This window comes from Macaca nemestrina, chromosome 4, assembly GCF_043159975.1.
Source record: "Macaca nemestrina isolate mMacNem1 chromosome 4, mMacNem.hap1, whole genome shotgun sequence".
Lineage (NCBI taxonomy): Eukaryota > Metazoa > Chordata > Mammalia > Primates > Cercopithecidae > Macaca > Macaca nemestrina.
The window spans coordinates 117,852,360-117,878,590 of record NC_092128.1 but is presented as its reverse complement, the minus strand read 5'-3'; the positions used below and the strand labels follow the sequence as shown (position 1 = coordinate 117,878,590).

The 26,231-nt window shown below is 50.6% G+C and overlaps 1 protein-coding gene across 3 annotated transcripts in view; it reads left to right on the top strand.

The window, feature by feature from the left end:
* The first annotated feature begins 1,032 nt into the window (after positions 1-1,032).
* Positions 1,033-26,231, top strand: part of LOC105492346 (tensin 3) — a 308,210-nt gene continuing 283,011 nt past the window's right edge. Inside the window, exon 1 of one of the 3 annotated variants that reach the window (XM_011759351.2) lies at positions 1,033-1,192. In XM_011759351.2, coding sequence (XP_011757653.2) covers positions 1,148-1,192 — 45 coding nt within the window. In that variant the 5' untranslated portion in view covers positions 1,033-1,147. Of the gene's footprint in view, positions 1,193-1,461; positions 1,575-2,322; positions 2,429-26,231 lie in introns of those variants that run through there. The other 2 variants (XM_011759360.2, XM_071095160.1) reach the window with 2 other exon arrangements.

The window sequence follows — 26,231 nt, the reverse complement described above, 5'->3', positions numbered from 1 at the left end:
CCTCACCTCCCATTCCTAACTCAGCTGGCTGTGACCTCCTCCCCACCTTCCCCTATGGCATCTTCCCTGGCACCCCCGACTCATCTCATTGACTCTTGGCTTGGTGTCTCCTATAGGGCAGGAAAAATGCCTGCCTCATCTCTGAGGATTGGGGCTTGGTGCTCATGAAGTCTTTGCCTGGGAATAAGTACCCAGATCAGTCTGGGGATGAGAAAGGACACCACCTTCCAGAGCACAGCAGGGGTTGTTCAAGTCGTCCAGAAAAGCAGCTCTTGTTTCTCCTTGTGTGGTGGGAGTGGAGTCAGAGCGTGGCTCAGGCCCCACATTCTCAGCTATTTGGATCTGGAGCCTCGAAGTTTCTGTTGGTTGCTTCTGAGAGTCTTTTCCAGGATAATTATTCTTGCTCAGTTTCTCTGCCATCTCTGATAAGCTGTTTTCCCTGCTTCCCCCTCTGCCCTGAAGGGGCCAGAGGAGCAGGGCAGGACCCCAGGGCTGCGGATGGGTTAGGCAGTTCTGTTCCCGAATCCAAAGCAGTTCTTGGTGACTGTCCTCCAAAACTTGCCCTGGGCCCTGCTCCGAGTGGGATGATGAGACCGCCTGCTCCACGTGGCAGATGAAATATAGGTCTCTCTTCTGTGGGAGGCTGGCGGGGAAGATGTTTTCCTGCAAAGGACCACAGGACGAACCGCTGATGAAATTTCTCTTGTGACCTCCCTGGAGGAAGAGCACTTCTGATTTCTCCAGAATTTTTCTATTCCTCCGATCTCACAAATGGGGAAACTGAGGCTAAGAGACTGAGTTCAGGGTCATCTGAATCTCAGGGATAGACAGTCAGGATGGACAATCTATAGGCCTTTTCTCCTCTGAGAATCTCTCTGCTCGGGATCGTTTTTCTGGTTTCCGCCTGGCTTGCCTAAATTCTGCTCATTCGTCCCGGCGCATTTTAAGAAGTCATGTGACTTCTAAAGACTTCCCTGACCTCCTCCCTTCATTAGCTGGGTCTTTCAGGGGCTTCTACGGCACCCTAGGCTTTCCGGAGCGGCTGTGCTCCTTTATGTATGCGTGACCCCACTAGACTGTGAGCCACAGGAGGGAGGGTAGGTCTTGCTCCCGGAGAGCACCTTAATTACAAGCGCTGAATTAAAGAATGAACTGGTTGTGCAAGAACCAGGATCCGAACCCACCTCCCCAGGTACTCTGACATAGGCCCGGCGGAACCTGCAAGTCTCCAGACCGCTTGGAGCCTGGGCTGCTCAATGGGTCGGATAATCCCGGGTCCCCTCCGCGGCCAGCGGAGGGAGGTCCCAGGGCACAGCTCGGCAGGGCTGGGGGCCCGGGTGACCCGCGCCTGGAGGCGCGCCGTATTGTTAGGGTGATGAGGCCAGGTGACCCGCCAGGCTCGGGGCGCGGGCGCGGGCGCGGGGGCCGGCCGTGGCGATTGCCCGCGCCGCCTCGAGGGGGCCCTGCCGCTGGCGCCGGCCGCCAGCCAGGAGGACGGGCCCGCCCGCGCGCTACTCGGAGCCCAGCCTCGCTGCGGCCATCGCCCCGCCGGACCGCGCCGCAGGCTCCCCCAGGTACTGGGGCCGGGGAAGGAGGAAACGCGGCCACGCGCCGCCGCCCTCTTTGTTTCGGGCCCGGCGCGGGCTTTCGCTATACGGGCGCAGGAATGACGCTTGGGGAGCGCAGGGATCTGGAGCTGGGGCGCGGGGATGGAGTTCAGTGAACGCGGAGGACGGGAGCTCAGGGCGCGGGGATGGGCTCTCGGGGGAACCCAGGTTAGGGACCGCTGGGACCCGGCTGGGGGCGCACGGGCAAGGGGTTTCGTGCGCGCGGGTACGGGGTTTGGGGCTCGTGGCGGGCGGCGGCTCGGCAGGAGTCCCAGGACAGGGGGTGGGGCGCGCGGGCCAGCTCCGCCGGAGTCCGGGGACGGGGGCACTGACTGCCTGGGTTTGGGGACAGGGCTGGGGCGCAGGACCATTCGAGTGGGACCCGTGGCGCCCGGGCGCCCTGGACTGAGACTGCGGGCAGAGACTGGAGCAGCTCTGTCGCAGTCGCTGTCGGGACCGAGCGGACTTTGTACCCTAGGACTCCGTCTCGAGACTCCGGGTGGAGAGCGCAGCTAGGGGCTTCAATGGGCAGGCTCGAAACCCTTCTACTTTTTCTAGGCAAACTCTCAGTGCGTCTCTTTCCCTTTCCCTTTGATGGGTGGGAGGTAGGGGGTCCTTTCGCGCTTTCTTTTTTTCCCCGAAGGACGGGACCTCGGGGCGGGGTGATGTTCCGGGGTGGGGTGGGGGGCTGTCCTAGGCTGGGGGCCGGCTGTGTGGTATGTGCTTCCTGGCACTCGGGAGCTGTCGCTGACAAGCAGCAGGAAGGAGGGTCCCTGACGTCCCAGGGGTCTCTATGTCGGTGCTGCGCAGCGGTTTGACATGTGAGTCCGGGGTCCTTTGCTTGGAGTGATTTGAGTGTCTGTGGCGGGAAGAGACTTAGGCGCTCCTCTGGCATTCTCCAGACAGTGTCAGGAGGTGACCTGGACTCCAGCGTGGTTGAAAAACTCAAAGCGCCATCAGGGTGTGGGGCCAGCAGAGAGCACTATTGAGGGTGGTCACAACGCCCTGGGAAGCCCCCAGGCTTCCTTGGGGCCCATTCACACACTTTGATCTTCCGAGATGGCTTCTCCCCCATTTTTTTCACTACGTGAATGCATGATCATGGAGGACTCTGAAAATATACTGAAAAGTATGAATGCAGAACTCATTGTATTAATAGTGCATAGCCCTTCAGAACTAACCAACCTTTTGATATTTTGGTAGATTTTCTTGAGGCTTTGGTCTGTGCATATTACTTTTTTAAAATGCTTTCATGCTTTCCCTTTTGAATGAGGTTTGCTTGTTCTGGTGATTCTGGTTCTTCCCTCTTTGGGGCCTGTGAGGTTATATTTGCAAATCAATCAACAAGTATTAAGAAAGGCTTTTCTGTGCTGAGGCCTTGAGGGCCAGGGAGGGGGTGGGGAGTCGCTGCAGCTGGAGGGTGGAGGGGCAAGGCCATTACCCAGAGATGGAGGTGCTCTGGGTCCTGGTGGGGGTGTGGCAGCACAGGGGGTGGGGGTTGTGTACACAGGGAGCTGACAGGAGGAACTGGCAGCAAGCCAGACTCCTGACCTTAGGAATAGTAATGGTGACCCCGAAGACAAAGTAACAGGAATGCTGATTGAGTGTTTGCTTGTGCTAAATGCTTTGCAGGCATTCATTTCGTTTCACCCAAATTACAGTCCTTGGAGGAAGTTGGGATTATGATTACCCCATTTTACAGACGAGTAAACTGAGGCAAAGGAAGGCTAAGTAACTTGGCCGAGATGAAATGAAACATGGCAGTAGCGCAGCCTGGGATTCTGGGACAGGACTGTGGGGTCCCAGAGCCCGGCTCCTGGCTGCTGCTGCATGTCTGACTGTCGCCTGAATTCTAATGCATGTCCAGACAGCAATTCCTCAGCTGAGGCTGCCATAGCTATCAGCAGCTCAGCTGAATTATTTCTTTAAAAATCAGCAAAGATGGAAAAACTAGTAGCCCCGGGGCACTACTTGTTCCTGAATGCAAATTGATTGTTTTGTTTTTTCTTACAAAGTATCTCTTTGGTACCTAGCGGTTTGAAAGCGAGCTGCACTACTTACTCTTGAATGCAAATGGATTTTTTTTTTTTTTTTTTTTTTTTTTTACAAAGTGTCTCTTTGGCACCTAATGTTTTGAAAGCGAGCTGTTTGCAAATGTGACTCTGGAAATAAAAGGCAGGAAAGGGGGTGTCAAAGTATGTTCCTCCACTGCAGGAGGTGTTGCTGAAGGGGCTAGCAGAGACCTGAGGAGGAGGCAGTATGGCAAGAACAGTGAGTGGAAGGGCTGACCTACCATCTGGCAGTCGCAGCTTATATCTGCTTAGCATTCTACACAAGGACCCATTTTACAGATGAGTAAAATACCACGTAAATTCCTAAAGTCTGGGAACAGTTAGGGATCTGAATGAGCCAGTCCTCTGACTCTTATGTGCCCCACTCCTTTCCTAAGATCAGCCTATTGTAAACCACCCCTGTCCAGGGGAAGCCTCTTATTCCCTCCCTGTGTCCCTGTGTGTGAACTTGCGAGGGGGAGGAACTTTCCACCTTCCTGAGGGCAGAAAGCATTGTTTAGATCCCTGCCACTTACTAGGAGGCCAGAGACATTTGCTGAGTGCCTCAGCAGCACACTTAGAATTGAGGCTTCGAGGCTTCCTCACAGCGGCCCCATAGATTTCCCAGGGAGGAGCCTCATGTCTTGCGGGTGGATCTGGTGGGTTTGCTCCATGCAGCAGGGGCTGCCATGGGAAGGGTGGGTCTGGGCGTCGGAAGCTCTCCAGGAGGTGAGTTGACCCTGGGACCCTTGGGTCCTTCGTGTAGGACTCCAGAAAGCATTGGGGGATCAGCTAACCCCTGCAAGCCGTGCCTGGAATGACCCAGAGCCAGTCCTGTCTATCTAGAATCCTCTGCTGCTATCCTTGTTGATCTAGAATAAGGGATGCTGGTTAGTTGGTTAATTGAGTAAGTGTTTAGTTAACTTAGTTACTCTCTTCCTCACAGTTAGCAAGAGTATTAAAAACCATCATGACACGGAACACAGTTCTTTCAGCTCCACAGTGAAGGGCATGTTGCGTGGCTTCATCTTCACAGGGATTGTGGTTCACAGGTGTGTCATTTCCACACTGCCTCGCTGCTTCTAAGACGCCGAGACAACAAAAATTGCTGCCACCAAAATGCTGCTGAGCAGGGCTAAATTCTCCTAGATTGAGAGGGCGTTTTGAATTTTAGAGTATGTTGAGTCCTGATGCAGGTCCGTGTCCTGCTGCAGGGCTTTTCGGGGGCAGCTCGGGCAGGAACAGTGGTTTCCTTGATGTCTGTCCGTTTCTTGTAAAAGCAGAAAACTAGACTCTCCAAGTTTCTTGAGCTTTCTGTTTGTACTCTGTGACTCAGGAATGTGTTTGGTACATGTCCGCCACGGCAATGTGGGATTGTAGTGCTGAGCTTGGGGTCCTTCGGGTGTCTCCATTGTCTGTGTGGCAGCATCTCCTGCCATGCTCAGTGTACTCTAGGAGCACCGTGGCCCTCTAGGCACACCTCTAACCACCCCCCCAACCTCCCTGCCCCATGCACCTGGTGCAGCTCCACCTGGTATCCCTCACCTGTTGCCTCCTACCCTCGCTGGGAGCTGCCTCTGCCAAACAGGAGGGAGGAGGCCAGTGAAAATGAGGGTGACTGAGGAGGGGGCCATTAACTTGGGGATGAAGCACTGCACACAATTTAGGGTCTGTCAGAATGCCTCACTGTGTCAGGGAAGGGAGGATTCTTACATGCTGATTTTTTTTTCTTTTTTTTTTTTTAAGATGGAGTCTTGCTAGAGTCCAGTCGGGCCATCTCAGCTCACTGCAATCTCTGCCTCCTGGGTTCAAGCAGTTCTGCCTCAGCCTCCCAAGTAGCTGGGATTACAGGCACACACCACCACACCCAGCTAATTTTTGTATTTTTAGTAGAGACAGGGTTTTGCCTTGTTGGCCAGGCTGGTCTCGAACTCCTGACCTCAGGTGATCCACCTGCCTCGGCCTCCCAAAGTGTGGGATTACAGGTGTGAGCCACTGTGCCCGGCTGATTTGATTTTTTTTTTTTTTTGGAAGGCAGTAGTCTAGTACTCTTTTGTCTCCTGGGCAAAATGAATGAAAGATTATGCTGAAGGATTCTATGTCTGTGATCTAGAAAATTCCCCCTGGCAGAGGGAGGTGCTCTCAGAGCTAGGGAAGTGCTCCTCAGAGCCACCCCTCAGGGGAGAGACCTCTCTGTCCCTGTCTGTCTCACCCCAGCGCTGGGCAGGAAGCCCTGGGAGCCCTCTGCAAACAGCCTGCCAGCCCTCAGCCTAATAATGCAGCTAACAAGACCCCCTTCCTTTCACTACTCAAGTACCCAAGCTGGCTCTGGCACTTTCTGTTCCTAGTCTGATTGTTGCTAAACCGTGCACGTATGCCATCTTGATGGTCTTCCTTTTCTGGAAGAGAGCGCTGAGACTTAGCGAGCTCAAGTCACTTGTGTGTGTTGTGAGCATACCAAGCCTTGAATCTGAATCCAGGTCCGTCAGCAATGCTTGGAGTTCTTGCCAAGATGAGGGATTTGTGCAGTCTCCATCTGCAGCCCAGCCCCTGCTGAAGTGGCCAGGCCAAGGCTCAGGAGCTGTGGTGGGCCTGCCGTCTACTGCAGCCAGTGCGCCAGTCCCAGCTGCTTCCTCGGCCCCCAAGGCTGGGCCTTTCTTTACTCTTCCTTCCTCCCTCAGCTCTAATTATGGTTCATGTTAGATTGTCTGCCCTTCCTCTTCCTCTTCTCTTTTGGGGAAAGATAATAACACTTAATATGCCCTTTGCAGGCCTGGCTTTGTTACTAAGATATCAGAAGAATCTTTAGGAATCTTTCTTCTAGTTGCCCAAGTGAGCGGCAACCTGTTGGCACCCAGGAAGGATGAACATGGGTGCCCTGCTAATGATTACAAGTGCCACTCCTAGCCAGGCCATGCTCCTGGGGACACCGGGGGACATCTCCAGGTGGACTCAAGTGTGTCACCTCCTTTCATTGTGTCTTGGCAGCCACAGTGTGACGTGGCATCTCTTGTGTGTAGAGTTTATGAAACTGCTCCTGAAAAGTAGAGACCAATTCGTTGATGCTTTGAATACACTGGGATACACTCGTGGCAATACTGAAAGAAAGAAAGAAAGTCCTTGGGAAGTGGCCGGCCAAGGCCGTTCAGTGCCGTCTGCAGTTGCTTCTCTTTTTACAGGAGAGCCCGGGCTCTGCTTCAGGCCCTGGGATTATTTCTCGCTGGAGGATTCAGGAATCCGCGCTCTCCTCATCACCCTGGAGCACAGCTGCAGTGTGTAGCATTTCACTCACTTGGAGCCACACAATAAAAGGCACAGGCCCACATCTGGCTGTGCAGGACAGCGGGCAGGAGAGTGGGCCCTGGGGCACACTGGGCCATTAGCAGGGGCATCTGCATCCTGGCCTGTGCACATTCCTCCCTGGAGCGCCGGGCTGGCTCTGCAAACAAAGGGGCCTGGTCCTGGCATTCTTCTCCACCTTGTAATCCATCACCTTTCTTAGAGGTGTCCCTGGGCGCCTTTCATCACTGGCCATTTGGGAGGTAGATCAAAGGTACGCACAGGAGGCTGTGACATAGACCAGGCTCTGGCATCCCACGAACCTGGGGTAGAACTGCCCTTTGCCCTGGGAGGTTCTGGGGTTATTGTGACTGTGTGTGTCATTTGTCGCCTGCAGCCTGGGGTTGTCGTTCCTCCACAGGTTCTGGAGCTCAGGGGTGGGAGCCACGTGGGGTTTTGTTTCCTCCTTCTGGTATCCAGGCCCGGTGTACTTTGGTCCTGCTGAATTTCCATGGCCCCAGGGGCCTGAAAAGCACCTTGTGGTCCTTTTGGAGAACCACTTCCTCATTCTTGGAGGTGCTAATCTGATCCCCTGGGAGGGAACTATGTGCTCACTGGTTGACACAGGGGAGGCCAGCGTGATAGAGATGATTTTTTCGCCAAAGATCAGGGACAGCTGTTTCCAGTTTGTCTCCTCTGGAAAGATCTGCAGAGCTGGGTGGACAGGGCTGGAGGAAAGGGGGCCTGTGTGCATGTCTTGGGTAGGTGCTAAGGGAGATGGGAGGGCTCTGCGTGGGTGAAGAATGCATTTCTGTCTTGTCCTGCACGCCGGAGGGAAGCACGCTTGTTATCTGTATTACTCGGAGAGTAGCAGAAGACTCTCAAGTAATGAACATATCTTTGCTTCTTAATTTGCTTTTTGACTACTTTTCTACAAAATAGTTTTGTTGTAATGTGTGCTCATTGTCGACTTGGAAAAGATAGAGAAATGCTAAGGAAAAAGGAAAAATTTCCTTCTAATATCACCTCCACAGAGGTTCATATTTTAGCCTGCTTGTGTGCCATATGTTTTCCGTGCTTTTTTAATTTACCAAGCTGAGATCATAGCATATGTATTTTTTTGTATCCTGCATTTTAAAATCAATGTGGCAGTATAAGCATTTCCCAATCCAGAAATAGCTCTGTGTAAATATGACTGCTGATAACAGTATAGTACTTGCATATGTGGATGTACCACAATATTTCGACTTCACTATTTGTTCGTCGATCATTTACATCCTGTGTTTTGCTTGCACATAGGTCTTTGGGCAGATTGTAGCTAGTCATGTTCTTAAAAGGATTTCTAGCAGACTCTTTGACATCAGAGAATACAAACTTTTTTTTTTTTAAACTGTGGTAAAACATGCATAACATGAACTTTGTCGTTTTAATCATGTTTAGCTGTGCAGTTATGCGACATTAAGTACCCTCACATTGTTGTGCAGCCATCACCCACCTCGAGCTCCAGAATTCTTTCCATTTTGCAGAACTGAAACTCGGTGTCCCTTAAGCACTAACTCCCCACGTTCCCCTCCCCCCCAGTCCCTGGCAACCACCATTCTACTTTCTGTCCCTATGAAACGGACTACATCGGGTGCCTCATACAAGTGGAATCATATAGTATTTGTATTTTTTGTGATTTGTTTATTTCCCTTAGCATACTGTCCTCAAGGTTTCATCCATGTGGTAGTATGTGTCACAATTTCTATCTTTTTAAGGCTGAATAATACCGTGTGTGTGTGTGTGTGTGTATGTATGTGTGTGTATGAATAGCACATTTTGTTTATCCATTCATCTGTTGATACACTTACAGTTACTTCTACACTTCGGCTGTTGTGAATAATGCTGCTATGGACATGGGTGTGTAAGTCCCTTATTTCCATTTTTTTTTGGTGAACACAAGCTTTTTGGAGTTCCTTGGTGTATATGGTCAAATTGCAGTTGAGACATAGGGTGCTGGCTGGATTCTCACGGTGTCCACCCGCTGTCCTTAAACATGGCCAGGTTGTCACCCCCAGGGTAAAAACCAGGCCTGCAGGAAAAGGAAGAGGGAGACTTCTTACCGAGCTATTTTGACAGATTGTGTAAACTCTGTGATTAATGGGATGAGAAAGCAGGAAGAATGTCTTTCATTAAAAAAAAAAAAAAAAGCCTTCGGGGTTGCTTGGTTTTATTTTCAATTAAAAGGGTCTGATTTTGTTTCTGGAGAATGGTTTTAATTTGGATAAATGGTTCAGTCTGGGAACCGCATGCCAGAGCCTATGATCTATGAGTGCAATTACTCAGGGTTTCCTCGGCTGCTTTTCTGAGGGAACAGTCCAGAATTGGGCTCGCTCTGGTTTGGCTCTGTTAAACGTCGATGCAGGCCCCTGGGCACTTGGAGTGAGGTAGTTTTTGTGATCAGTCCTTGAAGTGCAGCCATAATGCCCTCCCCCTAATGCCTTCCCCAACTGACGGTGGTTAATTTTTACCCTCTAAGAATGTGTTCACAATTCCAAGTCAGGAATGTCAACAGCAGGCTGTCGTTTCCCCCTCCTTGGAACATGTTGAACCAGAATTACTGGCATCTTTTCCAACGTGGGCATTTGCAGAATTGGTGAGATTTGGGGGCTCACGGAGGAGGCAGACTCATCCTAATGTTCCTCCTCCGGATTACTTGAGGTCCCTGGCTAGGCGGGACTGCAGGCCCAGAGACAGGGCTGTGGTGGGTTGTTCTATCTGGGGTCAACTGGTGTTTCTTTCCAAGGGGATGCTGGACTGGGGGAGGTGAGGGACTAAATCCTGGGTGGCTTTGAGGAAGGACCTGTCGCGATGGAGGGGCAACGTGGGCAGAGGCCGTGGGCAGGGCCGCCTGCTGTGTTGTGGAGTAGCAAAGGGGATTTGCAGAAGGCAAAGAAGAATACAAAGACACAAGGTAAGGTGTTGCACCCTTTAGGAGAACTGTGGCAAAGCCCTGGGCAACTTTCCATGGTGCTTGCAGATTTGAGACCAATGCCCGACCAACCTAGTGGGCTGGTGGGAGGCAGCGTGGAGGGTGGCAGGGTGTTCCCAGGGTGGGAGGTGGAGACAGTCTGCACTGAAATTTAATTTCCAAGAGCAGAGCCCACAAAGGAAGAATAGTCTTGCTCGTGATGTGGGTGAAGGCATTGCCCTGCTGGCTTGTGTCAGGGCATTGGCTCCTGGACCCTCAACAAAGGGCATATTAGCATAATGAATAGTTAAGTCGCCTGGTTGGGCTCCAGTCCTTGGGGCCATGGCCTCTTTCTGAAGGGAGGACTGGTGGGTGGGCCCCACCTCTGGAGATCCAGCCTGCATTGGGACCGCACAGTTTGAGAAATGTTTTTCCAAGCCTGGGCCACATGTGCCCCTTGATTTCTGGGGCAGCCCTGGTGGCAACTCCCCATGTATCCTTGTGAGACCTTTCTCATTTTCCACTGACAAGGATACAGGTGTAACCAGATTATTCTGATGAAAAATTTGAGTGAGACAGGTAACCCGCAACACAGAGAGTTGGTATGTGTTGCTGTTTTTTTTTTTTTTTCTTTTGAGACAGAGTCTCATTCTGTCGCCCAGGCTGGAGTGCAGTGGCACGATCTTGGTTCACTGCAACCTCTGCCTCTCGGGTTCAAGTGACTCTTCTGCCTCAGCCTCCATAGCTGGGACTACAGACGTGTGCCACCATAACCCCGCTAATTTTTGTATTTTTAAAAGTAGAGACAGTGTTTCACCATGTTGGCCAGGCTGGTCTCGAACTCCTGACCTCAGGTAATCTGCCTGCCTTGGCTTCCCAAAGTGCTGGGATTACAGGCATGAGCCACTGCGCCTGGTCATGTGTTGGTCTTTAACTCCCCACCCCTACCTCCATTAAATAGGAATAGTCCAAAACATAGGTCATCGAGAGCATACCGTGCATTTTGCTTGTCTTTTTTTTTTTTTAGATGGAGTCTCGCTCTATTGCCCAGGCTGGAGTGCAGTGGCGATATCTCGGCTCACTGCAAGCTCCGCCTCCCAGGTTCACGCCATTTTCCTGCCTCAGCCTCCTGAGTAGCTGGGACTACAGGCTCACACCACCATGCCCAGCTAATTTTTTTGTATTTTTTGTAGAGATGGGGTTTCACCGTGATAGCCAGGAAGGTCTTGATCTCCTGACCTCATGATCTGCCCGCCTTGGCCTCCCAAGGTGCTGGGATTACAGGCGTGAGCCACTGTGCCTGGCCGGCATTTTGCTTGTTATTAGGGATGATGCGACAACTGGAATGGTGTTCATTCACTTTTAAAAGGCTCACTCTTCTCATGGGATAACAGAACACACTATCATTCGTTTTCCTCTTCCCACGAAGGTGTTTGCAGCGGTGGGCATGAGAAGCATAGTGTGTGTGTGACTATCACGCCAATGTTTCTCCCAAACCTGGATCCCAACGTAGGCATTGCCAGTCTCTGGGTGTCACCCTCCATTTGTGACTGTAGTGACTTCTCAGAATGCCCTGGAGGGATGGCCTTACTCCAAATGGTCCCTTGGCTGCTGGGCTGGCTATTTGTGAGTAAAAGATGTTTGTCAATGCTGCTGCTTTTAGAACATGCCCACGCCACATCAGCTACAGCTTGTCGGGTGTCTGGTTGTCTGTCTGTGCAGAGCCCATTGGGAGGTCTGTGCAGCCTCACACCTAGCAGTGAGGTGGCCCCTCTGCATGGTCATGCCCTGCGGAGTTACATTCCTCTCCCTGATGGCTGGCTGCCAGGACCTGTGGGCCCCAGCGAGAGGGGTGGGGGGTGCTGTGACTCCTGCCAAGCTAGCTCTTCACAGGCTGGCTTAGTTCTTCCGAAGCATGGTTTCCTGGGACACCACGCACGGGGCAAGCACAGCTGTGTGGCCAGCGGCATGCTGACAGGGCTAGACACACACTGGGTCGCTTAATGCCGACCTTGGCCTGTGAATCTGTGACCAGGACTCTTGGTGAGCGGCCAGCTGGGGGCTGTTGGTGCTGAATTCAGCTCTGTAGCCAAGAACGTTCCAGCTGATTTCCAGACAGACCCGGCTTCCGTTTTCAATGCCAAGATGAGCTGGGCGAATGAGTGGGAGCTGACAGAGACTTTTGGCCGACTGTGATCGCTATTGTCTGGAGTCCCCTTGACCCTCTGGAGGTACTGCCTCTCCTTTCATTTGTGCATACCGGTTTTCTGCACGGTTCCGCCTCTTGTCAGCCAGGCTCTGGGGACACCAGCTTTTCCATTTCCCATACTGCCAGATGGCTTTGAGCAAACAAGAGGAAGGCCCCAGCGTGGGTGCAGCCTGTGGTTGCGTTGTCCTGCCTGTTTACCCTGGGGCTGTAGCGGAAAGGGAGCAGGCTTTGCAGGAACCCAGGTGGCACCCCTTCTCGTCCCTACCACTTGTTCTCCTTGTGGTCCTGGGATGGTCCCCAAACTTCTCTGAAGTGGTGCTGAAAACTGGGTTGATAGTACGGACCTCACTGAGCTGTTAGGAGTAGCTGTCGACACCCTGTACCCAAGGTTCTCTCCAGTGGAAACCAGGTAACCTTCGATTCCTTTTCTTTCATCTGTGGTTGGTCACCCGGGTGGGACGCTGACCACCAGAGGCCTGGTGCCCTGTCCTGAGGCCCAGTTAGCCATGGCCTTCATCTGCTCACATTCTGTGGATTGGATTGTGTAATTTTTGTTTGTATCCCTCAGTTCTCCAAGGACAAGAAGGCTGCTGCTAAAAAAAAAAAAAAAGATAAGAGCTTTGGAGGGGACCGGGCGCGGTGGCTCATGCCTGTAATCCCAGCACTTTGGGAGGCCGAGGCGGGTGGATCACGAGGTCAGGAGATGGAGACCATCCTATCCCGGCTCACACAGTGAAACCCCGTCTCTACTAAAAATACAAAAAACTAGCCGGGTGTGATGGCGGGCGCCTGTAGTCCCAGCTACTCGGGAGGCTGAGGCAGGAGAATGGCGTGAACCCGGGAGGTGGAGCTTGCAGTGAGCCGAGATCCGGACACTGCACTCCAGCCTGGGCGACAGAGCGAGACTCCGTCTCAAAAAAAAAAAAAAAAGCTTTGGAAGGAGCTTAGAGTTAGCTACATGTACTTGCCAAGGTGTGACATCACTCAGAGCCTCCATTCCATCCTCTGGACAGCCAGGAACTGGCCTCCCAATCCGCTGCCCACTGGGCACACTTCACAATGGGAGGGGACAGTTACACATCTAGATGGAAACATTCTAGAAGTGATTGCTTACGAGGAGAGAAGGAAATGCTGGCACAGGTTCCCAGGATTTTGTTCATGTTTTTTTTAGGGCCACAACTTTTGTTCTTGGAGTTTTGCTTGGTAACTTATTCCTTTAACTTGCAGAAGAGAACCATTTACAACTCATCTTACAGACTTGAGAATCTAGCCTACTGTTATTTCCTTGGAAAATAGCCACATTGCTAGTTGTTGTGTTACTGAAAGTTGATGACAATGCCCCCAGCAGTCCATGCAGGTTCGCTGAGAAGAGTTGCACCTTCAGAGCTGTGACTTCAGAACAAAATAATTTTCTTCTTGGACAGTGTGTTGTGGGGTTTGCTTGCTTCAAATCCGTACTGCCAAATGGCAAGAATCATTTCCTTTTTCTTCCTCTCAAAATGTATTCCAGTCTTGATGCAGACGCATCAGCACTGTGTAATCCCTTGTGTAATATTTATTTATTTGTTTTTTCTTTTTCTTGAGACAGAGTCTTGCTCTTGTCACCCAGGCTGGAGTGCAATGGCGTGATCTTGGCTCACTGCAACCTCTAACTCCTGGGTTCAAGTGATTCTCCTGCCTCAGCCTCCTGAGTAGCTGGGATTATAGGCGCGTGCCACCATGCCCAGCTAATTTTTGTGTTTTTAGTAGAGAGGGGATTTCACCGTGTTGGCCAGGCTGGTGGTGAACTCCTGACCTCAGGTGATCTGCCTGCCTCGGCCTCCCAAAGTGCTGGGACTACAGGCGTGAGCCACCGTGCCCAACCTATTTTTTCTTTTTATTGAGATAGAGTCTTGCTCTGTCACCCAGGCTAGAGTACAGTGGCACAATCTCGGCTCACTGTAGCCTCTGCCTCCCGGGTTCAAGTGATTCTCCTGCTTCAGCCTCCCAAGTCGCTGGGATTACAGGCGACCATCACCACGCCCAGCTAATTTTTGTATTTTTAGTAGACGAGGTTTTCCCATGTTGGCCAAGCTGGTCTCGAACTCATGACCTCAGGAGATCCACCCAGCTTGGCCTCCCAAAGTGTTGCGATTATAGACGTGAGCCACCACGCCCGGCCCCTGTGTAGTATGTATGTATGTGTGTATGTATGTATGTACGTATGTATGTTTGTGACAGAATCTCATTCTGTTGCCCAGGCTGGAGTGCAGTGGTGCCATCTTGGCTCACTGGAACCTCCACCTCCCTGGTTCAAGCAATTCTCCTGCCTCAGCCTCCCGAGTAGCTGGGATTACAGGCTCCTATCACCACACCCGGCTAATTTTTTGTGTTTTTAGTAGAGGCGGGATTTCATCATGTTGGCCAGGCTGGTCTGGAACTCCTGACCCCAGGTGATCCACCCTCCTTGGCCTCCCAAAGTGCCGGAATTACAGGTGTGAGCCACTGTGCCTGGACCCTTGTGCAGGTTTTGTTCTTATAAAGATGTTGGGTATCCAGCAGACTGGTCCTGGGAAAATGGCTCCTCTCCCCCTTTCTGCTTTGTGCTGAGACCCCCAGATCATGTTCACAAATTCTGCAGCAGGGACTGAGTGCATGTAAGACATTGGGCAAATTTTGGAGAGATGTTTGGTGGATAATACATAAGCTTCATGTCTGAAGCACATCAATTCTCAGATGAGCAGCTGCTCAGATCCCTGCCCAGAGGAAGACTGGGTGCGGTGATGGTGGCCATGCTGTGAATACTGTGGGCTTTGTTCACAGCCACAGTGAGGAGGAGATAGGGTGTCCCGGTACAAGTTATCGCTCTATCTGCAGATCCATCTGTCCTTCCTCAAAAGGCTGCAGCCCACTTCGGGGCCATTGTGTCAAACAGTTGGCATTTGGCCTTGGCCCTGGGTAAAACACATGGCAGGGTATCACGTGGGTGCTGCTCACGACTCCCCCACATCTGCCGGGGTTTCCATAACGCACTGTTCTGTTTGCAGCTGCGCGAATGCGATATGGCACAGCAGCCGCTCATAGACCTCAGGCTTGTTGCCATGCATAGAAGGTGCACACCACAGAGGGGAGGTGGCGGGCAGGGAAGTGGCTGGCATGAATTATTGACTGTGCGTGAGGCCCTGTGCAGGGAGATTCACTTGTTCCTTCCTTTGTTCATGTATTCATTCACTTACTCATTCCTTTCATGCAGCTAATGTTTAGTGAGTGCCTGCTGTGTCTCAGATACATTTAACCCTCACTCACTCTGTAGAAACTGAGACTCAGAAGGTGAATGCAGGGTGAGGTAGCTTGCCTACCATCTCAGCTTGGACATGGTGGGGCAAGGGGCTTCTGATCACACCCCTCAGACTCACAGTCTGCTTGTCTCCATCCTGCCTGCTCTGGAGCCCCCAGTTCTGCCAGCCACATCTCAAAGGTGAAGGAAGACGACCCCGTGACCCGTTCGGGGCTATGTTCCTGCTGCTATGGCCTGACTGGTCTCTCCCTACCCTCTCCTGCAGGCCCTGGGGCTCTCTGGAGCCCAAGGCTTAGTGTTTTTTTTTTGTTTTTTTTTTTTTTTTTTGAGACAGAGTCTCGCTGTGTGGCCCAGGCTGGAGTGCAGGGGCCGGATCTCGGCTCACTGCAAGCTCCGCCTCCCGGGTTCACGCCATTCTCCCGCCTCAGACTCCCGAGTAGCTGGGACTACAGGAGCCGCCACCACGCCCGGCTAGTTTTTTGTATTTTTTTTTTTTTAGTAGAGACGGGGTTTCACCGTGTTCGCCAGGATGGTCTCGATCTCCTGACCTCGTGATCCGCCCGTCTCGGCCTCCCAAAGTGCTGGGATTACAGGCTTGAGCCACCGCGCCCGGCCAAGGCTTAGTGTTTTGAATCACCGGTCTTTCCTTTGGGGGCTGCCTGTGCCAGCTTTTCAAGGGCTTGATTGCAGGGCAGCCTCTCAGAGGGTCTTGGGGGAGCCCCCAGAGTGGAGTTTTGCCAGGGTGCCTGTGGGTACAGACAGCAAGGTGCAGGCAGCTTAGAAATCAGCATGTCACAGCACTGGGCTGGAGAATCAGTTGGATGCCTGAGCCTCTCGTTTTAGGGGGCAGCTGGCAGAGTAAGTCATGTTAGGCCCGGCTTGTTCCTTATCACTGAGTAGTGTTACCTGCGAGGGATGTACCATAGTTTACTTAATCACTCACCTGTTGCAAGACTTCCAGTTTATGAACATGATATATCTTCTCAGTTATTTAGATTATCTTTCATGTCTTTCATTGGCATCTGTGTCGTTTTGGCATACAGGTCCTGTATATGTCTTGTTCAGGTTTACACCCAAGTGTCTCACTTTTTTTTTTTTTCTTTGAGATGGAGTCTCGCTCTGTCCCCAGGCTGGAGTGCAGTGGCGCCATCTTGGCTCACTGCAAACTCCACCTCCTGGGTTCACTTCATTCTCCTGCCTCAGCCTCCCAAGTAGCTGGGACTACAGGCGCCCCCCCGACCATTCCCGACTAATTTTTTGTATTTTTAGTAGAGACGGGGTTTCACTGTGTTAGCCAGGATGGTCTCAATTTCCTGACCTTGTGATCCACCTGCCTTGGCCTCCCAAAATGCTGGGATTACAGGTGTGAGCCACCGCGCCGGGCCTCACTTCTTAAAGTGATTGTGGATGGCCTTGTATTTTTAATTTTGTGCCTGTGTGTTCATTACTAGTATATAGAAGTGCAGTTAACTTTTGTATGTTTACCTTGTATCCTGCGACCTTGCAAAGTTTTGTTTTGTATATTCCTGGGGATTTCCCATGTAGATAATCATGCCATCTGAAAATAGGGACAATGTTATTTCTTCCTGGACTTTGCCTTTTCAAAGGGCTCAGGCCAGTTTCCTTGTGGATTTTGCGCAGTATGGATTTGTATGGTTCTTCTCTCCTCATTCGATTCAGAATAAGCAGTGTTTGAAAAATGATTACGTATGCGTGAGGTGCCTCTGCTTGCCTCACATTAAGAGATGGAATGTCTCTCTCTCTTTTTTTTTTTTTTTTTTTTTTTGAGATGGAGTCCCGCTCTGTAGCCCAGGCTGGTGTGCAATGGTACCATCTCGGCTCACTGTTTCAAGTGATTCTCCTGCCTCCTTGTTTCAAGTGATTCTCCTGCCTCAGCTTCCTGAGTAGCTGGGACTACAGGCACACACCACCACGCCCAGCTGATTTTTTGTATTTTTAGTAGAGATGGGGTTTGACCATGTTGGCCAGGCTGGTCTCGAACTCTTGATCTCAGGTGATCCACCTGCCTTGGTGTCCCTAAGTGCTGGGATTACAGGCATGAGTTACCGCGCCCGGCCATGAGATGGAACGTCTTTTTGTCCTGCTGTTGGCCCGCTAAGTCAGATCACTTGGTTGAGACCCTGATTCCCTTCTTACCTTTGAGACTTTAACAACTCCGAACGACTTTCAGGCATTTTAACATCCAAAGATGACCTTTGCCTGAATTAGTTATTCCCTTAGGAGTTGTGCAGTAGTAGTTCTTAACTGTTTTTAAACACTTTAGAAACACTAATTGTCTTGCATATAATCGGACTGTTACTTAGCAATCCCTTTTGCTTGGGGAGCAAGCTCTTCAGAGTAAAAGGGAGAGCAGAACGGAAGAGAATCGTGTTTATTGTGTTGATTCCATAGGCGGTTTGCAAATCAGACAAAACAAAGATGTGTGCCTTTTCTCAAACCCTGACTCTGTATAACAGAGCACCCTGAGTACCTTTGGGCAGCACGCTATATAACTGCAGTGGAGACATCAATGTGGCTGCGATCACTGCCAAATGATAGATGCTTGCCCAGGCTCACCTACCAGGCAGGCGGCTGCTTGGGTGGCTCTGATGAGGAGTCCATGTTTTTGGGTGAGTGCTGTCTTAAGTCAGCAGTTCTCACAGTGAGATCCTGACACCAGCATTAGCATCCCCTGGAAACTGTTAGGAATGCCAGTCCTGGGTTCCACCCCAGACAGACCTCCTGCATCAGACACTTTGGGTTGGGGCTTGACAGGGTTTAGAACCACTCATCTGGATTAATCTTTTTTCCAATATGTAGTACTAATCTGAAACCCTAGTGAAGCTGTTAATTGAGATGTCTTTAAAGTTCCACGTGGCTTTGCAGTAATCCATGCATATCATGCTATCAGACTGTGGCTGGTTGCTCTTCCAAAGCCTCTCAGAGCCTGTGTGAGGAATAAGCTGCATTTACAGTTCTCATACTTAGGATAACTCCTTTCAGCTCCCTAAACCCCCAATGTGAGTTTTTGCCTAAGATTAAGAAATCCAGCAGAGTTCGAAATTGGAAAGTGAGGTTGGTGTTAACTAGTGTAAATTTGTGTGTATTTTCCGCATTTGTTTATATTTAACTTTGTCCCCTACCTACTGGCTTATTACCTTAAGAAATAAAAAGTTGGCCAGACATGGTGACTCATGCCTGTAATCCCAGTAATTTGGGAGGCTGAGGCAGGCTGATCACCCAAGGTCAGAGTTTGAGACCAGCCTGGTCAGCATGGTGAAACCCTGTCTTTACTAAAAATACAAAAAATCAACCGGGCATATGGTGTGCGCCTGTACTCCCAGCTACTCGGGAATCTGAGGCAGGAGAATCACTTGAACCTGAGAGATGGAGGTTGCAGTGAGCTGAGACTGCAGCACTGCACTTTAGCCTGGGAGAAAGAACGAGCCTCTGTCTCCATGCGGTGGCTCATGCCTGCAATCCCAGCACTTTGGGAGGCCGAGGCGGGTGGATCACGAGGTCGGGAGATCGAGACCATCCTGGCTAACACGGTGAAACCCAGTCTCTACTAAAAATACAAAAAATTAGCCGGGCGCGGTGGCGGGCGCCTGTAGTCCCAGCTACTCGGGAGGCTGAGGCAGGAGAATGGCGTGAACCCGTGAGGCAGAGCTTGCAGTGAGCTGAGATGGCTCCACTGTACTCCAGCCTAGGAGACACAGCGAGACTCCGTCTCAAAAAAAAAAAAAAATAATAAAAATAAATAAATAAAATAAAAAGAAATAAAAAAATCAACATTTCTGGAGGCCAGTGTCTTTATAGCCTGCTCTACTGGTTGAGGATTTTGATTTTTCACCAATGAGATGCAGACCGAGCTGCTTTTTGTGTGCAAGTCAGTTCAGTCTGCTTTTCTTACAACGAGGAGTTGAGTTCCTGTGAACTCAGGAGCAAGTAGGTAGCCAAGCTGTATGTATGCATCCGGACCAAGCTGTGAGAAGGGGACATGTCTGCAGAGGAAAAGAAGGTGCTGTGGAAACTGAGAGGTGAATGGGAATAGGGTAGGGGAGGCAGCCAAGATCTTAGTGGTATTAATCAGTCAGGTTGTCCAGTAAACATAACCAACAGGGCATGTTCATATATATGCATACATATATATGTGTATATATATATGCATACATATATATGTGTATATATATATGCATACATATATATGTGTATATATATATGCATACATATATATGTGTGTATATATATGCATACATATATATGTGTATATATATATGCATACATATATATGTGTATATATATATGCATACATATATATGTGTATATATATATATGCATACATATATATGTGTATATATATATGCATACATATATATGTGTATATATATATGCATACATATATATGTGTGTATATATATGCATACATATATATGTGTGTATATATATGCATACATATATATGTGTGTATATATATGCATACATATATATGTGTATATATATATGAATAAATTTTAGCAGTTCTTGAGCTTGCAGTCTTTTTTTTTTTTTTTTTTTTGAGACGGAGTCTCGCTCTGTTGCCCAGGCTGGAGTGCAATGGCAGGATCTCGGCTCCTCTGCCTCCTGGGTTTAAGTGATTCTCCTGCCTCAGCTCCTGAATAGCTGGGATTACAGGTGCGCACCACCAGGCCCGGCTAATTTTTGTATTTTTAGTAGAGACGGGGTTTCATCATGTTAGTCAGGCTGGTCTTGAACTCCTGACCTCGTGATCCACCCACCTCGGCCTCCCAAAGTGGGATTATAGGCATGAGCCACCGAGACTGGCAAGGTTGCAGTCTTGAGTCTGAAGGCAGCTTGGAGCAGAATTCGGAATCTCAGTCTTTTAAGGGCTTCAGCTGATTGGATTAGCCCCCACTGACATTATGGACGGTCATTTGCTTTATTCAAAGACCACTGGTTTAAATTTTTTTTTTTTTTTTTTTAAGACAGAATCTCGCTCTGTCACCCAGGCTGGAGTGCAGTGGCTCAGTCTCGGCTCACTGCAAGCTCCGCCTCCCAGGTTCATGCCATTCTCCTGCCTCAGCCTCCCGAGTAGCTAGGACTACAGGCACCCACCACCACACCAGCTAATTTTTTGTATTTTTAGTAGAGACGGGGTTTCACTGTGTAAGCCAGTATGGTCTCCATCTCCTGACCTTGTGATCCGCCCATCTCGGCTTCCCAAAGTGCTGGGATTACAGGCATGAGCCACTGCGCCCAGCCTTAAATGTTAATCATATGTAAAAAATACTTTCATGCAACATCTAGACTGATATTTGGCTAAATAGTCGGATACCATGGCCTAGCCAAGAGGATGCATAAAATTAATGACCACTGCAAGGAATCAGGACTGTGACAGTGACTGTGGTCTGGGGGAGTGGGAAGATTTACACTGGTTGGCAAGTGGGTGTGGGAAAAGCCACCAAGAGTGTCCTCCTTGCTCAGTGGCCGTAACCCAGGGCTGTCATGAGTAATACACTGCCCATCACTAGGCTTGTGGAACACAAAAGTGAGTCACTTTCTGGAGAACCGGGGCAGGGCTTCTGTAAGTCGGCTTTGAGGACACCCTGGGGGTAAGATTGGATCTCCCAAGGATAGGGTTGGTGTCCTCCAGAGGGAATGAGCATCCTGACATCAGAGGTTGGGCACTCGATCTTGCTAGTGAGTCCTGCCCTATGGTTGACTGGCCCGGGACCCAGGAGGTCATCAGGAGGTCATCACTGGATCCTGAAGCTTTTCTATCGAAACTGGTGAAAAGGCCTTCTTCAAGAGCGCCTTTCAGAGTGAGCACCCAGGAGACGTTTGTGAAAGTGTGAACTCCCCTCAGCTTAGGAGCTGTTCTTACGTATTTATCTCACCGTCCAGCTAGTAGGGCTGTGGACTTTAGATCTTTATCATTGGCCTAGGTTTGAGGGTCCTTGAAGGGGGGCTCCAGGCAGGAGGGGTTCTGTGTTTCTGGCTGGTCCCCATGCAGCTCCTGGCCATGGCCACTCCCATCTGCCTCAGTCACTCTGGGTGATCCTCGTGTGCCCAGGCAGAGGGCCTGGCCTGGGGATGCCCAGGGAGTTTTGCCTAGCTTTGCTGTTAGGGACATGAAGGAGAACGGGCATAGCTAAAGAAGGGTATGGCCAGAGAGGGCTGGGCCTGGAGCTGGAGGTGGGGCCATGTCTTGGCTCCCCACGGGTTGTTGAGTTGAATTATCCCCAGGCACCCATGGAGTTGACTTGTCCTGAAACCCATCTTCTGTGTGCCTCGAATTTATCCATGCTGTTCTTACCCATGTCATCTTCAGAGAGAAAAGTCTTTTTCCCATGCACAGCCAAGAGACTGACTTCACTCGTTTTGTATGTAGTTAAGAATTCCACCAAAAAGAGTTCTGCTGCCATACCATCTCCGAGGATGTCCCATAAACTTGGTTGCAGAGTTTTGTGAAATGTTGCACTCCAGTAGAAGGCAGCAGACTAGGCTGGGCGTGGCGGCTCATGCCTGTAATCCCAGCACTGTGGGAGACCAAGGCGGGCGGATCACCTGAGGTCAGGAGTTTGAGACCAGCCTGACCCATATAATTAAACCCCATCTCTACTAAAATACAAAAATTAGCTGGTGTGGTGGTGGGCACCTGTAATCCCAGCTACTTGGGAGGCTGCGACAGGAGAATTGCTTGAACCTGGGAGGCGGAGGTTGCAGTGAGCTGAGATAGTGCCATTGCACTCCAGCCTGGGCAACAAGAGTGAAACTCCATATTGGGAGGGAAGAAAAACAAGGCAGCGGACGAGACTGAAGGATGTGACCTTTCAAGTGTTTATCCACCTTTGACCAAATAAATCTAATTGCATCTCTTTGAGTCTACTTAAGATAACTATCAATGACAAAGATTTTTTTTTGCAGAACTCTGTTGAGGAAAAATGAGCTGGCTTTTCCATTTCCAAACGATCTCCAGGTCAGAGGCATACACTGGGTCAGTCCCAGGAAGGGAGGCCACTCCTCCCCTGGATGGTCAGGGTGCACAGGGAATTTTTGCCATCATTACTGCAATGGAGAAATGTTTACCTATCAAACTGTATTGCAACTGTGTTTCAATTCCTTGCCACCTTGGACTTGTTAGTAAGTATTGACTTCTTGAGATTACCAGTAGACTCAGTGGCCGAACCAGCTATGTACTGTGAAGCAGACCACCCCATAACTTGGTGGTTTAAAGGAAAATAAATTCTTTCTTGAGGTCCAGTGGGCTGGCTATGTGGGAGCTGTGCTCAGCAGGTCTTCACAGCCCAGCCTTTCTGTCTTCGTGGTCCTGCTTCTGAGCAGGTTCATCTCAGGTCACCCAAGGGCAAAGGCAGAAGCTGCAGGCAAAACCTCAGGTTCTATTCCATTGACCAAAGCAAGACCAGCTCAGATGCCAGGGATAGGAAATAGATTCCACCTTTTGATGAGTCTTGGGAGAAAAATATTGTGGCCATGTTTTTCATTCTAAAATGTTGCTTGACTCTTCCATTTACTTATTCAGCAAATTTTGTTTTACAAATTGGCCCCTTGCTGATACCTGCAACCCACCTAAGGAATCACACAGCCTCACACTTCTGAGGTGACTGCATGATTTGGCTATGAGCTTCCTGACAGTCATTGTGATGAGGGAAACAATGGTTTTGAATTGTTTCTTGGTATCTAAGCAATTAAAAAAAAAAAACCAAACAGTTAAGAAAAACAGACAGTGAACAGAAACATGTTATTCTGGAAAGTAGAGACGTTTCTGAGGCTGAATCCTGAGGTGGGTGGTCCCACAGGGTCCCTGTGTAGTCCTCAGTCATACCCTGCACTCACCACAGTAGAGAAGTGGAACACAACAGTTTCTAACACACTCAGTGGTGGCCAAAGGCAGCGTGATAAGATGCAGGCCCCTAAGAATAAGGTTCCAGGAATTTGAGCACCCTGTGCTCCATGTGTCCAACTCTGAGACACAAGGACAAAGCACTAGAATATCGCCCTCAAGCTACAGAAGAATAAACCTAGGTGTGTGGGGCTACAGAGGCATGAGCGTCTGCCCTAGCTTCCCCTCTGAAGGGGATCGCACCACGTCCTAACTATGACCCTGGACAAGGAGGTGACCACACTGTGCCTCAGTTTACTTCTGGTGTTATGGTGATATTTTCGTGAAGTCACACCTGGAAATCCCTGGGGTGAGCAGTCACTGTGACCTGACATCAGAGGCCAGGGGTCTGGCAGTTGTCTATGGGGACACCCCCCTGCCCGACATGGGGTCACATAGGGTTGCTTGGGGATCACAGCCTGTTTTTTTTTTTTAGACGGGGTCTCGCTCAGTTGCCCAGGCTTGAGTGCAGTGGCAGGATCTCAGCTCACTGTGAGCTCCGCCTCCCGGGTTCATGCCATTCTCCTGTCTCAGCCTCCTGAGTAGCTGGGACTACAGGTGCCCGCCACCACGCTTGGCTAATTTTTTTTGTATTTTTAGTAGAGACGGGGTTTCACCATGTTAGCCAGGATGGTCTCGATCTCCCAACCTCGTGATCTGCCCTCCTCAGCCTCCCAAAGTGCTGGGATTACAGACGTGAACCACCGCACCTGGCCGATCACAGCCTGTTTCTATATGGATCTGGTGGTGCATGGGTTCCTCACTGAGGACTTGGAGGCTTCAGGCTCCAGGACAGCCCCAAGTCTCCCAGCCAGGACCTCAGAAAGGACACTGTTCTGAGTGGATTTGGGAGGAGCAAGTTTGGGGTGCTGAGAGGTGGGACTGCCGTTGCCCCTTGAAGAAGGGGGTCAAGTGTGGGCTGATGTCTGTGCTGGGATCCCAGTTCAAGGGTCGCAGGAGCAGCCAGCCAGACCACAGGCAGCGTTGGCGAAGGACTGGGTGCTCCCGACAGTAGCAGAGATGGGGATGAGGGAGTCTGGAGAGAAGGCCACTGGGTGAGAAGTTAGGGCTTTGGTTGGGCAGATTTGTGGAAGACATGAAAACACCAGCATTTCATGGTGAAAACCGGGTTTTGGTTTGGACAGCGTGATATCTTTTTTTTTTTTTTTTTTTTTTGGGACGGAGTCTCGCTCTGTCGCCCAGGCTGGAGTGCAGTGGCCGGATCTCAGCTCACTGCAAGCTCCGCCTCCCAGGTTCATGCCATTCTCCTGCCTCAGCCTCCCGAGTAGCTGGGACTACAGGCGCCCACAACCGCGCCCGGCTAGTTTTTTTGTATTTTTTAGTAGAGACGGGGTTTCACCGTGTTAGCCAGGATGGTCTTGATCTCCTGACCTCGTGATCCGCCCATCTCGGCCTCCCAAAGTGCTGGGACTACAGGCTTGAGCCGCCGCGCCGGGCCCAGAGTGATATCTTAATTGGTTTGTGCTGCTGTAACCAGATACCTTAGTTTGGGCAATTTATAGATGTCAGGAATTTATTTCTCACAGTTCTGGAGGCTGGAAGTCCAAGATCAAGGCCCTCGGTGTCTGGTGAGTGCCTGTTTCCTGGTTCACAGACGGTGCCTTTTATGGCCCTAACATGGTAGAGGGGTGAGAGAGCTCCCTGGGGTCATTATTATGAGGCCCTAAGCCCATCCTGAGGCTCCAGCCTCATGACCTAACCACCTTCTTAAGGTCCCAGCTCCTCATACCATCACCTTGGGGTTTAGGGCTTCAACGTAGGAATTGGGGGTAGGGGGCGGGTCACAGACATTCGGACCATGGCAATGATGCATAAAAGCCCAGTTTGGGGTGGGCAGCAAAGGGAGACCGGCAGCCGGCTCTCGCAGTCCCACGGGGGTGGAGCAGGTGATATAGACCCAGCTTCCTGCCTTGGGGCCCCAGTGACCCTCAGCAGCATCGTGAATCCCTTCAAGCTGGGTGTAGTGTGTGTGGATTGTTCTCAGAGGGTTTGTGGCTTCATCAGATCATCAGGGCTGCTCGACCCCCAGAATGTGAAGGCCAGGGTTTGCGTAAAAGGGCCCATGTCCTATGCTATAGCAGCTCTCTCCGCGTGTCCTGGTCCCCAGCCTGCCCCATCGCCCTGATGAAGATGCACAGTGGAGCTTGTGCCTGGAATGAGGGGAAGTGGAAGGAGGTGAAGTGAGTGCAGAGATGGACAAGGGCCCCAGGGAGACTGGGGCCATAGGATGCTGTGAAGTTTGATGGAGGCCTCAGAGATGTAGAGCAGGAGGGCTGGCGTTTCATAAGATTGGCTCCTGTGGCTCTTGTTTTAGCCCCTTCCAGCCCCTATCCCTGCCTCTTGTTCTCCATTCTCTGCATGGTCCTGGGGTGCGTAAAGATGATGTGACGAGGTCGAGGCACCGCCCTGCACCAGAAAGTTCTTGGAACTCGCCAAGGTCACATTCCTAAGATGGAATGTTGTGAAGCCGCCTCTACTGTTCCTTGGGGAATTCTCCCGCTCCCTTTATTAAAAAGCTGAAAATGTGTCTCGATGTCTGTTTGTTTATTTATTTGTTTTTTTGTGAGATGGAGTTTTGCTTTGTTGCCCAGGTTGGAGTGCAGTGGCGCGATCTTGGCTCACTGCAACCTCCACCTCTCGGGTTCAAGCAATTCTCCTGCCTCAGCCTCCCGAGTAGCTGAGACCACAGGCACACGTCACCATGCCTGGCTAATTTCTGTATTTTTAGTAGAGACGGGATTTCACCATATTGGCCAGACTGGTCTCAAACTCCTGATCTCGTGATCCACCCACCTTGGCTTCCCAAAGCGCTGGGATTACAGGTATGAGCCACCACGCCCTGCCTGTTTGTATATTTAAATATGCATTAAACATGGGATTGGAAGAGTGACATGGGAGGTCCATATATATGGGCGTTGCGAGCTTTGCTTCTGC